This window comes from Hyperolius riggenbachi, chromosome 4 (genome assembly GCF_040937935.1).
Source record: "Hyperolius riggenbachi isolate aHypRig1 chromosome 4, aHypRig1.pri, whole genome shotgun sequence".
Classification (NCBI taxonomy): domain Eukaryota; kingdom Metazoa; phylum Chordata; class Amphibia; order Anura; family Hyperoliidae; genus Hyperolius; species Hyperolius riggenbachi.
Window position 1 is genome coordinate 124,844,215 of NC_090649.1, and position 15,912 is coordinate 124,860,126.

The 15,912-nt window shown below is 43.6% G+C and overlaps 1 protein-coding gene across 10 annotated transcripts in view; it reads left to right on the plus strand.

Annotated features, from left to right (window-relative positions):
• The window catches only part of PIK3CB (phosphatidylinositol-4,5-bisphosphate 3-kinase catalytic subunit beta), a 266,903-nt gene that overhangs the window by 231,358 nt on the left and 19,633 nt on the right, over positions 1 to 15,912 (plus strand). For all 10 annotated transcript variants that reach the window (XM_068280541.1, XM_068280540.1, XM_068280542.1 and 7 more), the window contains 3 exons: positions 3,893 to 4,014; positions 6,555 to 6,698; positions 9,931 to 10,030. In XM_068280541.1, coding sequence (XP_068136642.1) covers positions 3,893 to 4,014; positions 6,555 to 6,698; positions 9,931 to 10,030 — 366 coding nt within the window. The remainder of the gene's footprint in view (positions 1 to 3,892; positions 4,015 to 6,554; positions 6,699 to 9,930; positions 10,031 to 15,912) is intronic.

Consider the following 15,912-nt stretch of genomic DNA (forward strand, 5'->3'; position numbering starts at 1 on the left):
TCAGATTTATATGTAATCTAGTGGTATATTCAGAAAAGCTCAGTAAGCTGAATGTGTGCAGAAAGTACATAATATTTACTGGGATTTAGGCAATTGTGTAATGAGTTGCGCACACAGCATATCTTGATATTTACATGTCTCACTTGTGTTGTCTGTTACACCAGCAAGGTAAGTAATGCATGTACAGTATCTAGCAAGTCAGGAAAATTGCAGAACTTGCTAAGTAAATTGCATAAATCCCGTCAAAATAAATGTATGCTGTCTGCACGTTACATTTACCGAGCTTTTGTGAAAAGATCTAATAGAGGTCATCATCTTGATGACTGATCAGTAATACAGGAAGCATTCTGGGAGCTGATATCAAACACAAAAGACACTGTGATGACATCTGAATAATCTGTGGCTCCTGCAATGTTCTGGAACCTCATCTGCATGTAGAGAACACGCTGGTGACAGATTTACAGCAAATGGCCTAAAACAATAGATGCTGTTCCATTGATGGAAATGACGCTGTTCCAATCATTGAAATCCGATAACGAATCATCAGTGGCCACCCTGCATCAAAGCTGGTAAAAAGGAAGGGTGCTGCTATAGGCAAGCATTCTAAAAGCCGATATTAGCGGCATTGGGAAGAGTTGCCGGATAAAACAGCGGGTACCAAGGGTTCTTGCTCTGCAAGTTGAGACTTCACATAGCGGGCACAACATGAGGAGGGTGTACATGTTAGGCATAGGTAGGAGGGTGAAGGGTTAGGTATCGGTAGAGGAAGGGTTAAAGGACCACTAATATAAAATACATGCGTATACATACTTATAATAAGTACATTCCTCCCAGAGTAAAATGCATTATAAATAACTTTGTTCCTATGTTCCTGTCCCGTACATTACATAGTAAAAATCTGGTTTTAGACTAGTTCATCTCCTCATGGGGGTTTCTCAGTATTTATTATATTCTTTACAAAACCACTTCCTAGGAAGGATCTATACAAATATGTCAGGTTTACATGCCTACTCAGTTGCACATCATTTTGGCAGTAGGACTGATCAACTGCCATACAGTAAGTGTTTTTTGAAATAAACAAAAGCTTGAGAATCCCCCATTAAGGTACTAACTAAGTACATAGATCAATGAATGTTACTAACTGTTCCTTAGAGGAACTCAGTCTAATGTTCCCCATTGCAGTCTAAGTCCAATTAGGGAAAAGCCATTAAAGCACTCCTGAGGTGAGAGCTATATGGAGGTTGGCATATGTGTTTCCTTTTAAACAATCCAAATTGCCTGGCTGCCCTGCTGATCCTCTACCTTTAATAATTTTAGCCATAGACCCTGAACAAGCATGCAGATCAGGTGCTCTGACTGAAGTCTGACTGGATTAGCCACATACATTTTTCAGGTGTAAGATTCATACACTACTGCAGCCAAAAGAGATCAGCAGGATATAAAAAGGAAATGAATATGGCATGCTCTGTATACCTCACACTTCAAGAATTCTTTATTGTTTCCACTGTTGGACTGGAAGGTAGAATAGCTGAGGAAATTCACCTGCTGGCCAAGCAGCAGAAACCCTGCGTTATCACTCCCAATAGAAACCTGTAGCAAGTCTTCACTGCTGGTAGCAACACCTGATTGCTGCTGCTTGGCCAGCAGGTGGGTTTCCTCAGCTTTACCACCTCCCAGTCCAACACTGATTGTTTCAGTATGTTTTTTGGGATGTGTGAAAAAATCACATTGCCTAGAAGAAACCCATACAAACACAAGACATACAAACTGCATGCGGAAATTATAAATGCCACGATTTAAGCTTTTAGCTTGTGTATATAGCTAGGACCCTAATTATTGTATCCTGTATTTTGCCCCATTTGAATTGTGACTCAATTGGGCTAATGCCTCCTCCACTCTGTGTTATAGTTTGTACTTATGTGTGTAAGATTTTCATTTTTGCCTCCTGTTTTTATGGCTCAGCACCACATAATACCGTACTTTTCGGTTCATAAGACACACATTTTCTCCCGCAAAAGTGGGGGGAAAATTAAGTGCCTCTTATGGTCTGTATATACTGTAACAGTGGGACCAGGACCCCACACATACACAGCAGTGCTTTCAAGTGTGTCCCCCTCTGTATATCATGCGTTCCCCTCTGTTAATCCTGCATTCCCCTCTGTATATCCTGTGTCCCCCTCTGTATATCCTGCGTCCCCCTCTGTATATCCTGCGTCCCCCTCTATATAATCCTGCGTTCTCCTCTGTATATCCTCCGTCCCCCTCTATATAATCCTGCATTCTCCTCTATATAATCCTGCATTCTCCTCTGTATATCCTACGTTCCCCTCTGTATAATCCTGCGTTCCCCTCTGTAAATCCTGCGTTCCCCTCTGTATATCCTGCGTCCCCCTCTGTATATCCTGCGTCCCCCTCTGTATATCCTGCGTCCCCCTCTGTATATCTTGCATTCTCCTCTGTATATCCTGCGTCCCCCTCTATATAATCCTGCATTCTCCTCTGTATATCCTGCGTCCCCCTCTATATAATCCTGCATTCTCCAGTGTATATCCTGCGTCCCCCTCTATATAATCCTGCGTTCCCCTCTGTAAATCCTGCGTTCCCCTCTGTATATCCTGCGTCCCCCTCTGTATAATCCTGCGTTCCCCTCTGTATAATCCTGCGTCCCCCTCTATATAATCCTGCATTCTCCTCTGTATATCCTGCGCCCCCCTCTATATAATCCTGCATTCTCCTCTGTATATCCTGCGTCCCCCTCTATATAATCCTGCATTCTCCTCTGTATATCCTGCGTCCCCCTCTATATAATCCTGCATTCTCCTCTGTATATCCTGCGTCCCCCTCTATATAATCCTGCATTCTCCTCTGTATATCCTGCGTTCCCCTCTGTATATCCTGCGTTCCCCTCTGTATATCCTGCGTCCCCTTCTATATAATCCTGCATTCTCCAGTGTATATCCTGCGTCCCCCTCTATATAATCCTGCGTTCCCCTCTGTATATCCTGCGTCCCCCTCTGTATATCCTGCGTCCCCCTCTATATAATCCTGCATTCTCCTCTGTATATCCTGCGTCCCCCTCTATATAATCCTGCATTCTCCTCTGTATATCCTGCGTTCCCCTCTGTATATCCTGCGTCCCCCTCTATATAATCCTGCATTCTCCAGTGTATATCCTGCGTCCCCCTCTGTATATCCTGCGTCCCCCTCTGTTTATCCTGCGTCCCCCTCTGTATATCCTGCGCCCCTCTGTATATCCTGCGCCCCCCTCTGTATATCCTGCGCCCCCCTCTGTATATCCTGCGTCCCCCTCTATATAATCCTGCATTCTCCTCTGTATATCCTGTGTCCCCCTCTATATGATCCTGCATTCTCCTCTGTATATCTTGCGTCCCCCTCTGTATATCTTGTGTCCCCCTCTCAATGTCCTGTGTCCCCCGTTCCCTGTCCTCCAGTGCTTCACTCACCCTCCGGGTTGTAGAGTGGCAGCGTGTGAGGAAGTGGCTGGACAGTGTACTGGTTAAGGGTTCTGCCTTTGACATGGGAGACCAGGGTTCAAATCCTAGCTAGGGTTAATACCTGTTCAGTAAGAAGTCCTTGGGCTAGACTTCCTAACACTGCAGGGTGGCCCCCTTAGTGGTTGCAGCTCTTGAACGCTTAGTCCAACAGGAGAAAATCGCTATTCAAATGTTAGGTCTATTAAACCTAGGTACGTCCTATGGTCCTTATCATCTGACAAATACAGTATTTCAATGCTTTAAAAATAAATACAATAAATTAATTTTCATAGGTTGATGGACTGCTTGTAGAACCGTATGAGCCATGGTTCAGGGCGGGACCTCTGTCACTATGTTTCCAGGTTTAATAAGTTGTGTTCCTCCTGTTTCTGTTCCAGCTTCAGGCCCTGCTGCAGATCTGGTCCCGGCTCCCCCCAAGAGATGCCCTAGAGCTGCTTGATTTTAACTATCCTGATCAGTATGTCAGAGAATATGCTGTCAACTGCCTAAAGAGCATGAGGTAAGTGGATTCCTCTTCCCAACACATAAAGGGCTTGATTCACTAAACCGTGATAAGACAAATATCACACCTTATCCAAAGTTATCACACGTTATCAAAGTTAACACGCCTTATCAGAGTAGCATAGCAAGCAATGGCACTTGTCCTGCCCTGAGCCCCTGCGGGTTCGTAGCGCTCGCTATGCCACTCTGATAAGGTGTGTTAACTTTGATAACGTGTTATAACTTTGGATAACGTGTGATATCTTTGATAAGGTGTGATATTTGTCTTATTACAGTTTAGCAAATCAAGCCCAAATGGTGTTTGAAAAATTGCAGCAATGTGAACGGACATTACCTAATGCAAGTGTGGCAGTCACACATGCAAATTATATATATCACAGACTTGTCCTCAGACTTCACCAGCTGTTCATTTTAGGCCTCTTTCATACCAAGACGTTGCATTTTAGGGGACGTTAAGGTTGCATAACATGCCCCTAACGCAACGCATGTTGGTGTTGAAGTTGGACGTCAGATTGAGACGCATTATGAGGCTCTTGGTGCTATCCTGGAAAGTCTGGATCTTTTCAATGATTTGGATGATTCAAATCGGATCATTGAAAAGATCCGGATCTTTGAACCGAATCTTTAAATAATTTTACTAGGGAAGCAGCAGGAAGCAGGGGTGCAGCAGAGTGAGAGGTGCAGGAGACGGAGGGCACATTGAGGGTGCTAATGGGGAAGGAAGATTGTGCTTGTGCACAGAAGCTGCAGTTCCTGTTTCTTCCAGACATCCACTGTGAACCAAATCCTTCATTGTGATGATCCGGATGATTCGACTCACAAAAAAGATCCAAAGATCTGAAGTGTTCATGATCTGGACAACACTACAGTGCAGTGAATATTAATTAGCCATGTGGCTAGGAACAATAGCGGACTCTCCCCTTACTGAGCATGTGCAAACGTCTAACGCGGCTAAAACCACCTATAACGCACAGCATGCTGCACTTTCTTTGAACGTCCAGCGTTACTATGTAACGCAACGTGGGCACTGTGAACAGGCCATTGATTTTTCATTACTGTGCGGTGGGCTGCGTTACAGGCTGCTCTAACGTGCGCCTGTAACGTCCCACTGTGAAAGCAGCCTTAGGCCTGGAACCCACTGAAATCAGCAAACGCAAAACGCAACCGCTAGCGTTTTGTCTGAGCAGTTTGCAAGCGGATTCATGCGCGTTTTTGGTCGTGTTTTGCAACATTGTATTTTTTTGCCCAGCGGGTGCGTAGCGTTTTGCGTTTTTATCCTGATTGGTCCTGTGAATTATTTTTAATTTTGTTACAGTGTGCTGAACCGCAAAACGCTAGCAAAACCGCTCAGTTTAGGTTTTGCTGAGCGTTTCTGCTAGCGTTTCAATACTTTACATTGAAGCGCTAACGCTCCCAAAATGCTGCAGGTCCTGCGTTTGCGTTTCTGGGAAACGCAAACGCTCCTGTGGAAGTTGCCCCATCCATTAACATTAGCCCAGCGTTTTGGCAAACTGCTAGCGTATCGCAGTGCTGCCAAAACGCTGCCAAAAGCGCTCCTGTGGGTTCCAGCCCTTAGGGATGATCAATGAGATGCAAATAATTTCTCCTTGCATTCAAATTTCATGTAAATTATATGTAGCTTGAAATTGGACCAATCAGAATAACTTTCTGTCAATTTTTACTAGTCCAAGTTCAAGCTGCATAACATTTACATGAAATTTGAATGCAAGTTGAAATTATTTACATCTAATTGATCATCCCTGGTGCACTTACGGTATATGGGCAAAGACTCACCTTTATTTCTGGTCTTTGCCCTGTTGGTGAGACCTGAGGACAGGGATGAGATCTTCTGGTATAACTTACCACACTGCGCTGACTTCTTATCTTTGCAATAATGTTACAAATAGTTACTTGTGGTGTTTCCGTATGATTGTTACATTGTGAAAACATTTGTTTCAGAACCTGTGTAAAGGCTTGTACACACATGCAACTTTTCCGCATGACCAACCCAACTACATGTCTAACTGCAAGGCCAAGCGATTGTACGACTAGTATTTTCCCTGCCCCAATCAACTGAATGGGCAACACATTTACATATTCTGCACACTTGCACGATATGGCCGTACAAGTCATTCAAAAAAATTGTACACACGTGGCCAACTGCACGATATCAGCCCAACAGTCATGAGTCGATCACCTGTTGGATTGGGCAAACCACCTGTTATCAGTCGCTCGATTAGGTGTTTGTTACACGTACAAACGCCCAATTATCGTCCAACCGACCAAGTTTGGATGATAGTTGGGCAGAAAAGTTGCACATTTGTATGAGTCTTACACTTTTTGATCGTTATAACAAATGTAATCAGAAGGCACATTGTAATGTACAGTACTAAAAAGCTTCTCTGTGCCGTTGTACTGTCCTTTGGCATCATGGTGGATTGGTTAACATTGTGAGCTGAGCTCTCCACGCTATAGAGTGAGGCACTCTGGGTGTGCAGAGATGATCTTGCTGACACTCCCTCTTGTATGTGTTCACAGTGATGAGGAATTATCGCAGTATTTGCTACAACTGGTACAGGTCCTGAAATATGAGCCTTTTCTGGACTGCGCTCTCTCCCGGTTCCTGTTACAGAGGGCCCTGGCTAACCGGAGGATCGGCCAGTTCCTGTTCTGGCATTTAAGGTTGGTACTCCCATTTTGGTTTTAGAACCTTAAGGCACCGTTCACACTGGGGATAGCAAAACATTAGCAAAATGGCTAGTGTTTTGCAACAGAGATTTTTTTGCATATTTTTATGGGACATTTTCACGATTTTTGAGCGATCACTTTTTTTAACATTTAAATCGTGATTGCTCTAAAATCGCAAACATGCATACATGTATGCACCGCGTTTCCCGAATCGCCTGCCATCACTGCAGTGAGATCAATGCCATATACTGTACATAGACATATAACTATGGTAGGGATTAGATTGTGAGCCCCTCTGAGGACAATACAGCGCTGCGGAAGATGTTGGTGCTATATAAATGCTGAATAATAATTAGATACTATTAATTACACTAGCGTTTTTTAAAGCGCTAGAGATCAGTGGTGGAAAACGTCCGCAAATCACCCCAGTGTGAATGGGCCCTAAGATTCTACTTCTAACCTACTTATAACATTCAGCAGTGCATTCTGCTTTATCTCTTAGGCCTCGTTCACATCGAAAAATCAGAACGCATCGCATGCCATCCGCACTGCTAAACCCATTCACTACAGTGAATGGATTCTTGAAAATGCATGCAGCAGTGTAATAGCGCATCGCAGTGCTGCGCAGCGTATATGATGGGACCGGTAGCGGTGCTGCCTATGCCCTTCTACCGTTCTTGCGTGTGGCACATCATATGCGCTGCCGAAATAGGCACGGCAGCGCTTATAGTCTGAACGAGGCCTTGAGCATTACTGCTGCACTTTATCAAATGCTTTAATAACACGCTGAATGTGTCGCTGTACAGGTTTTGTATTGAGCCGTTCTCCTGGAAAACCCTTTGTGCATGATCACCCCACCTGGTACAGCTGCACCAACAGAAGCACTACCTCCTACGAGCAGAGCAGGATTACAGTGGTGCAGAAGTTGTGAGCTGTGCAAAACCACAGCCAGCACTTTGCAACCAACCCTCCACCACTTATGCCTGACGTGTGACAGAGCACTGATTAGCCGCAGCCAGGCACATCATACCCTGAACTAAATTCTGTAGTGTATGGCTGAAGTTTCAAACCCACTGAGCCACTTCATTTTGAACCGGTAAAAGAATCCTTGAAACCATTAGGCAGCTCAGATGTTCTGTCTGCACTGAAAAAATAAAAGCAAACTCCATGTTCGGTAAAGCACCTCGTTACCGCCAGAAATACTAGTGCATTAAATAAAAACTCAAGGAAGTATTAAAAGAAATCCCCCTATTATGTCATGTATTGCAGTTCATTTTTGAATATTGCTTTCCCCTGCCTATAATATGTTATGGAAGCTTGCTGAAAACAATATTTTTGCATCTGTATCATGGAGTCAGGTTCATGGATTTTTATCACACACCTCCTGTAATGTTAAAACTGATAATTTGCTTCTCTTGGGCGCTCTGTTGTCTTTAAAATGTAAAAACCTTTGTCAATTCTAGGGAGACCTAACTAGCACCTTGTTAGGTCTCCCTAGAATAAAAAACGGACCAACCCACACCAAGACTCGGCAATCCTGTATACAGCATTGTCTGTATGTGTGTGGGCCCTGGGTCAGTGCTACTGTAGGGGCAACCAAAATTGTTTTCAGCAGCATAGCAACTCACCTGTCCCGGGCAGCACACTCCTCAGTTAGTCTGTGTTCCCCATCTTCATCCCTGCTGGAACAAATCTTCTGAGTGATCTGGCACATCAGTGTGTAATAACTTGAGCCAGGTCTTTGAGAAGAGGCGCCCCTGCGAGGATGAAGACGACCGCTCACAGACTAATGGAGAAGTGCACCAGCAGGGACAGGTCAGTTGCTATGATACCAAGGGGGAAGCGTGGGTGATTGGCATCCAGCTCGGGGGCCCTGGAGGTGAGTTTGCTGCCTTGGGGGTTGATTCATCAAACAGTGTTAATATTAACACACAGCGCACAACAATATTATGGTTGTGTAAGCGTGTAAGTACAGTGAGATACGCTAGTAGCACGTTATGGTAGTAATGGGCGCGGTACTGGAGTACCGTGTGGAACACTACTAGTGTATCTCAATGTACTTGCGTAAGTAACGGTAATATTGATGTGGGCTGCATATGCACAGTAATATTACCTCTGTTTGATGAATCAACCCCTTGGCCACATACTGTACATGTTGCCCATTATCTGGCAAGGATTGCAATTGTACTTGGGTTTTACCTGCAGATGGAGTTTAAAGGACCACTATTGTGAAAAAAAAATTAAATTTAAAATGCGTGTAAATATATACAAATAAGAAGTTATTTTCTTGCAGAGTAAAAACGAGCCATGAATTACTTTTCTCCTATGTTGCTGTCACTTACAGTAAGTAGTAGAAATCTGACAGAAGCTACAGGTTTTGGACCAGTCCATCTCTTCATGGGGGATTCTCAGCAAAGCTGCTATTCTTTATAAAGGCATTCCCTGAAAAGGATTTCTACAATGATGCTGGCCAGCTTCCATGCTTGCTGTACACTTTTTTAGCAGCTGGATGGAGCAACTAAATGCTTTAGAAAATAAAACAAAACCCTGAGAATCCCCTACGAGAAGATGGGCTAGCCGAAAACCTGTCACTTCTGTCAGATTTCTACTACCGGTACCTACTGTAAGTGACAGCAACATAGGAAAAAAGTAATTTATGGCTCATTTTACTTTGGAAGAAACATACTTCTTATTTGTATGTGTTTACATATTTTTTAAAATTTTACAATTTTGGCGATAGTGGTCTTTTAAGGCAAAATATGAGATCGAGACTGCTGGCCAAAGCAGGGAGCAGTGGTGGTGGCACAGGAAATAGCATATAAACCCCCATAAATGTAAATGATCTATCATGTAAGTTTCCTAGTACAGAGCATGCGATACCCACTGCTGATTAGAACAGCGACCCCCATACAGCGTGTGTGCATCAGCACTGAACGATTCCCACCTTCTTCCTCTGACATTGATGAATAGACCCCTATGTATTAATACTGAGCCCTCATTGCAGTGTCACAAGAATTTGAGAAATACTTGGTTTGGAGACTTCTCCAGACAGATAACACTTGCAGCAGTGAGAGGCACGGAAGCTTAGCACTGGGCCCCCTGGCAGGTACAGGAGATCTCTGGAGGAATGCGGTATATAGAATGGAGTAGGGCATGTGATCACATGTAGACTGGATACTCCACATTCTCCACACAGTTGGTCTCACCTTTCTGTGTTTTGTTCCAGGGCTGAAGTTCACATTCCTACTGTGTCAGTGCAGTTTGGTTTGCTGCTGGAAGCTTATTGCCGGGGCAGTGTGGCACACATGAAAGTGTTGTCCAAACAGGTAACACATAACAAGACTATATGGTGCTATTGCTGGAGATCTCCTCCCTCATCCTACTCATCAATACATTTCTACACACAGCGCAGTGACACCCATACAAAGCCGCAGGAAACAAGTGCAGTGTTTCCAGACCTGTCCTCAGTGAACTCCTATATCTCAGATTAGTTTGTGAGCTCCTATGAGGTACAGCTAAGCTTCATATACAAGCAAGGCTGGTTGTGGCCGGTTGGCCAGGGGAGAATTTAGCATGTGTACAGGTGTCCCCCAAGGTTGCTAGATCTTTAAAGTGAACCCAAGATAAAAAAATAAACTGATGAGATAAACAATTGTATTTATCCTACTACTCCTAAAAAGGACTTTATTAGATATCTCATGGTATTATTTTATAGCTAAACATTTACAAAGTAGATGTTGTTGCCTCTGCTCAGTGGCAGCCTATTAAGTGTCCCATGTTTAACCACTTCAGCCTTCAGTCGTTTTCACTTTATGCATCTGAGCAATTTTCACCTCCCATTCATTAGCCTATAACTTTATCACTACTTATCACAATGAACCGATCTATATCTTGTTTTTTCCGCCACCAATTAGGCTTTCTTTGGGGGGTACATTTTGCTAAGAGCCACTTTACTGTAAATGCATTTTAACAGGAAGAATAAGAAAAAAACGGAAAAAATTCATTATTTCTCAGTTTTCAGCCATTATAGTTTTAAAATAATACATGCCTCCATAATTAAAACCCACGTATTGTATTTGCCCATATGTCCCAGTTATTACACCGTTAAAATTATGTCCCTATCACAATGTATGGCGACAATATTTTATTTGGAAATAAAGGTGCATTTTTTCCATTTTGCATCTATCACTATTTACAAGTTTAAAAAAAAAATAGAAATATTTCATCTTTACATTGATATTTAAAAAGTTTAGACCCTTAGGTAAATGTTTACATGGTTTTTTTTTTTTTATTGTAATGTTTTTTTTTGTTTTTTTTTTTGTATTAAACATTTTATTTGGGTATTTTTGGGAGGATGGGATGTAAACCATAGTTTTATAATGACAAGTAGATGTACAGAGGCGCCAAAAGGATAAAATATGCTAAAATGTTTAAAATATTCGGGTGGCGGCGGTGGACCGGCCACTCAGAAATAGACTCGATGCTGTCGCTTAAGATAAAGACAATTTATTCACATACTCCATGAACAGAACCGCAACGCGTTTCACGGGTATATTCCCGCTTCCTCAGGCAATAAACAGACAGGAGTACACTGTAAAGACAGAGACAGATAGCGTGTCCTTAGACCAATGTATATGTGTGCTGATGATTTTTGGTGCATAGTTATGTTAACGTGAATAATGGATAAACAATGCTGTGGTTAGTATAGTTTTATAATGTAAATGTGTCTTGAGTTTTATTTTTTTCACTTTTAGTTGTAGTTTTACTTTTTGGCCACAAGATGGCAGCCATGAGTTTGTTTACATGACGTCACTCAAAGCGTAACACACGCTTAGAGCGACGCATGGGGTACGTTACAGCCAGAAAAAGCGAAGCTTCTGAGAGAAGCTGTCGCTTTTTCAGCGGGGGAGAGGAATCAGTGATCAGGCACCATAGCCCGATTCACTGATTGCCAGGCTAACGAACCGCGGCCGGGAGCGCGCGTGCACGCACGCGATCGGCCGTGGGAGCGCACGGACGCGCACATGGCCTCCTGGGCATAGCTAGTACGTCCAGGAGGCCAAAGTAGTTAAAATACATGTGCTATTGACCTTTTTTTATCTCCTCCTGTTCTCAGAAGTTGTATTCTGCCAGCTTTTATGGCTGCAATCTCCTTATCAGTGAGGTTTACTATATTCCTTCCAAGGTACCAACAAGACAGAAGCTGTCACTTTTATGCCTAAATATTAACTCTTTCAGGCAGCAAAATAATAGTCTGGTTATGAATATGTTTACACTGTACATACACGTTTATCTCATCATGTCACACGTCGCCTCGGGTACACTTTAAGCAGCAATCCCTACCCCACCCATGGATGCTGCTCCCCATTCCCGGTGTGGTCGTCCCTCCACCACATGTCCACAGAATGTGAGTCTCGGCTGTTGCCTAGCGTTTGGGCCACAGAGTCACCTGCAGGATCGAGTTTAATCTTGGCAGGCAACACAAATTGAGGGGAAATTGTGTGTGTGTGCTCACTTTTAAGGCCATGAATTTTTCAGTATGCTCTATAAAGGTTAGCCTAATGTGTGGGAAGCATTTGTGCTTGTTGCCCATAGCACGCAATGATATTCTTGTTTGATTAGCATTTCTGCATATAAAATTTAGAGTGGCCGGGGAACCAATAGCCCTTGTCACATACACTGAATAATAGAAATGCAGGGCACAGAGTCAGTGAATTCTTCTTACCCTCAGAGAGATTGAAGTCATGAAGTAGAATAGAATTGCTTTACTTGTCAGCCAGGAGTCTGCTAGCAGGCAGTGACAGTTCGTGTACATTAAACTTGGCAATTGGCTGAAAATATGTGGCCCAGCTGATTGCTTGTCACCGGTATCAGAAGATGTGGAATGGCTTTGCAGACATCCAGCTGACAGCCCAGATTATTATGAATGATTGGTTTGACTGTCAAACGTTTCACATTTGTATTTATTTTTAGCACCCATGCGGTTAGGCTGTCATGGAAACAGTCATTCTCTGCCACAAGTGTTGTATACTCCTTCCAAGACAGTGACTACGTTTCCTTATGGTAAATCCCACACGTGCTTTGTGAAAATAAACACAACATATGCTGTCTTGTTTTGGGGCCCATTCAAATTGAACACATTTTTCCATGTTTTCCTGCTCGGGGCTGGATTCACAAAGCCCTGATAACTGTTATCATGGCTGTGAAAAAGTGCTTTAAGCGTGAAACCGGTTATTGCACCCAAAAATCTGCGTTCTCACGATAATGTGAATTTTCACACGTTAACGTTCGTGCTATAACCGAATTTATCGTGCGAACGCGTAACGTTAACATGCGGAAATTTTGCGTTATTTTTTCCCCACATTTATTTTCATTTTAATGGTGCTGGATCTACTGGTTAAAATGGACCTGAACTCTTGCACAGGACAGAAGGAAACCCGAGAGAAATGCACCCTGTATGTATTAAGAGAGTTTAGCCTGTCTAATTCCCCCTCATCTGTGACTTATCACCACTGTAATTTAAGCTCTTCAGCTGTGTCAGCTCAGGAATCTCCTCTGCCATGGCAGAGCAGCTAATTTGTAAGCACAGGATGTTAAAGGGAACCAGAGAGGATGAACTATACATACCTGGGGTTTCCTTCATCCCCATACGCACGGTTCGCTCCCACTCGCCGTCCTCCGCTGCCTGGATCCGCCGCCACCGGCTCCCGTCATTGCCGCGAGTCGGCCGGCGGACGAGGCCAATTCTCCGCATCACAGGGTGCTCTCCCCATACAGATACGCAGGTGGCTGCTTACTGCGCAGCCGCATGCGTACATGTATGGAGGGAGCCCCTGTGATGCGGACAATTGGCCGCGTCCGCCGGAAGTGACGGGCCCGGTACCGGCGGATCCAGGAAGCTGAGGACGACGGCGTGGGAGCGATTCAGGCTTATGGGGCTGGAAGAAGCCCCAGGTATGTATAAAATCCTTGCCTTTTTTCACCCCTCGTTCCTCTCTGGTTCCCTTTAACCTTATGTCTGCTTCTATGAAAGCAGGAAGTAGAAACACTGCAGAATTATTTCAGGATTTGTATCAGCTGTAACACAGGAGACCTGGGTTCGAATCTCGGCTCTTCCTGTGCATTAAGCCATCACCTATTCAGTAAGGAGACCTTGGGCAAGAATCCTTAAAACTGCTACTGGCTATAGAGCGTGCCTTAGTGGCTGCAGCTCTGGTGCTTTAACAGAAGAAAAGCGTGATATGAATGTTCTGTGTCTTACCTTTGTATTGTATTGCCACCGTGTACGCACAAATTGTCACACATCCAAACATGAGGTGTCTGTAACGTACACAAAAATACATACAGGCAGGTGGTAATATAATGTAAACTTTGCTGATGTGTTTGATTCCCAGAGGAGTTTGTGTAGGAGTACCTGTGTTCATATATACCCCACGTTATATCCAGGCCTGATGGAGATTATTGTAGTGGACTGGAGTGTTTCTTTTTACATACACATTATTCATACAACATCCCACTCCAGTGACTCCCATATTCATATTACAGCTTGTAAAGATTATACTGTTTTGTTACTGAACACGGCTTGTATAACACTTGTTTTCTTTTTATGTATGTTTTGCTATAAATAGATTTATACTTTAAAGGAATATTTCACAAAGATTCACCGTCACAGCGATCGGACGTGAAAGTGGGGTAGTAACCTAGTTTGTAATCATTTTATATGACATGTATGATTTTAGGTTGGCCAGTCGTTGTTCCTGTTGTTTGAGCGTTGAACAATAGAAAATCTATTTTGCGCTATGCTTATCCTGCCTGATTATAATTAGTGCTAATAACATTTATGCAAAATTGCCCACATTTTATTGGTTTTCAGTGATCATTTTTTTTTTGCACTGAAAATATTGTGATGTCAAATAAAATCCCTGAGTTTGGCCAGCCTATACCATTAATTGTTCAGCTGAACAAAAAGACTATAAAATCTGTGATTCTCTTAAAAAGTCACACTTAGTTTAATGTATGAAGGTTTTCCTGGGCTGCAGCTTATTGGAGATCTGCCACAGGGCTCACCAACAGTGTATACCAGGGGAGACACCAGTATGGTACAAATAGGCTATTATTATATATATATATATATAACATTTTATTTCATTGTGGCTGTATAATGGTTGGTTATTGTGTACACGGTTGCACTTTTTGTTATTTAACACTATTTGAAATAGTGTTAAATAACAAAAAGTGCAACCGTGTACAGAATAACCAACTATTATGCAGCCACAATGAAATAAAATGTTATATATATTTATACACAGCGCCGTATTTACACATCTGCAAGCTTATAGGCACAGAGGGTCTAAACTCTGCCGAACCCACAAGTCCCAACGCTAAGCCACAGTGCAAAGTGTGCTGGCTGCCCCCATTCCCTGGCCTGCCCAGCTGTCACCCCTACCCTTCATCCCCTGTCTGGTGTAGGTCATCCCCTATCCTGGAGAGGTCACCGCCTCCGGCGCATAGAGAGCTAGATGTGACTTCCCTTCCATCCAGTGACCAGTCCTCCAACGGAGCTAGATGGGTGGGCTGGATAGGATTCAGTATTCAGCCGTCTATTCTCTGAGCAAAGCTGCCCTCACCATCCTGGAACTATGCTGATGTCTATCCACATCAGCATAGTTCCAGGATGGTGAGGGCGACACGCACGCACGCACGCACGCACGCACGCACGCACGCACGCACACACACACACACACACACACACACACACACACACACACACACACACACACACACACACACACACACACGGTCATACAGCAGGATGTGAGAGCACAGGAGTCCCTGAAGCACAGTGGACTCAGCAGCAGTAGATGCTAGTACAACTGAAACTCTGGGGAGGTTACAGGAAGATTGTTCGGCATGATGAGAGTCCAACACACTGACTGAGGCCACCTGCTTGTAGTCTGTGGAAATTCATAATTGTTTTGGCATAGAGTGCCTCCAGCAGGTGAAGTGAGGTGTAGCAAGATTATTGACATGCGCTAGGGCCACCTGCTGGAGGATGTTGGAAGTGTGGTATAGTTATAGTTTGCATGCTCAGCTTCACCAGCAGGTGAAACAGAGCACAGAAGTCTTCCCAGCAAGATCACAATTAATCCTAGCAGTGTGACCGGGATCTGTGAAAATAATGTTCTCTGTGTATGAGAACATTGTTATC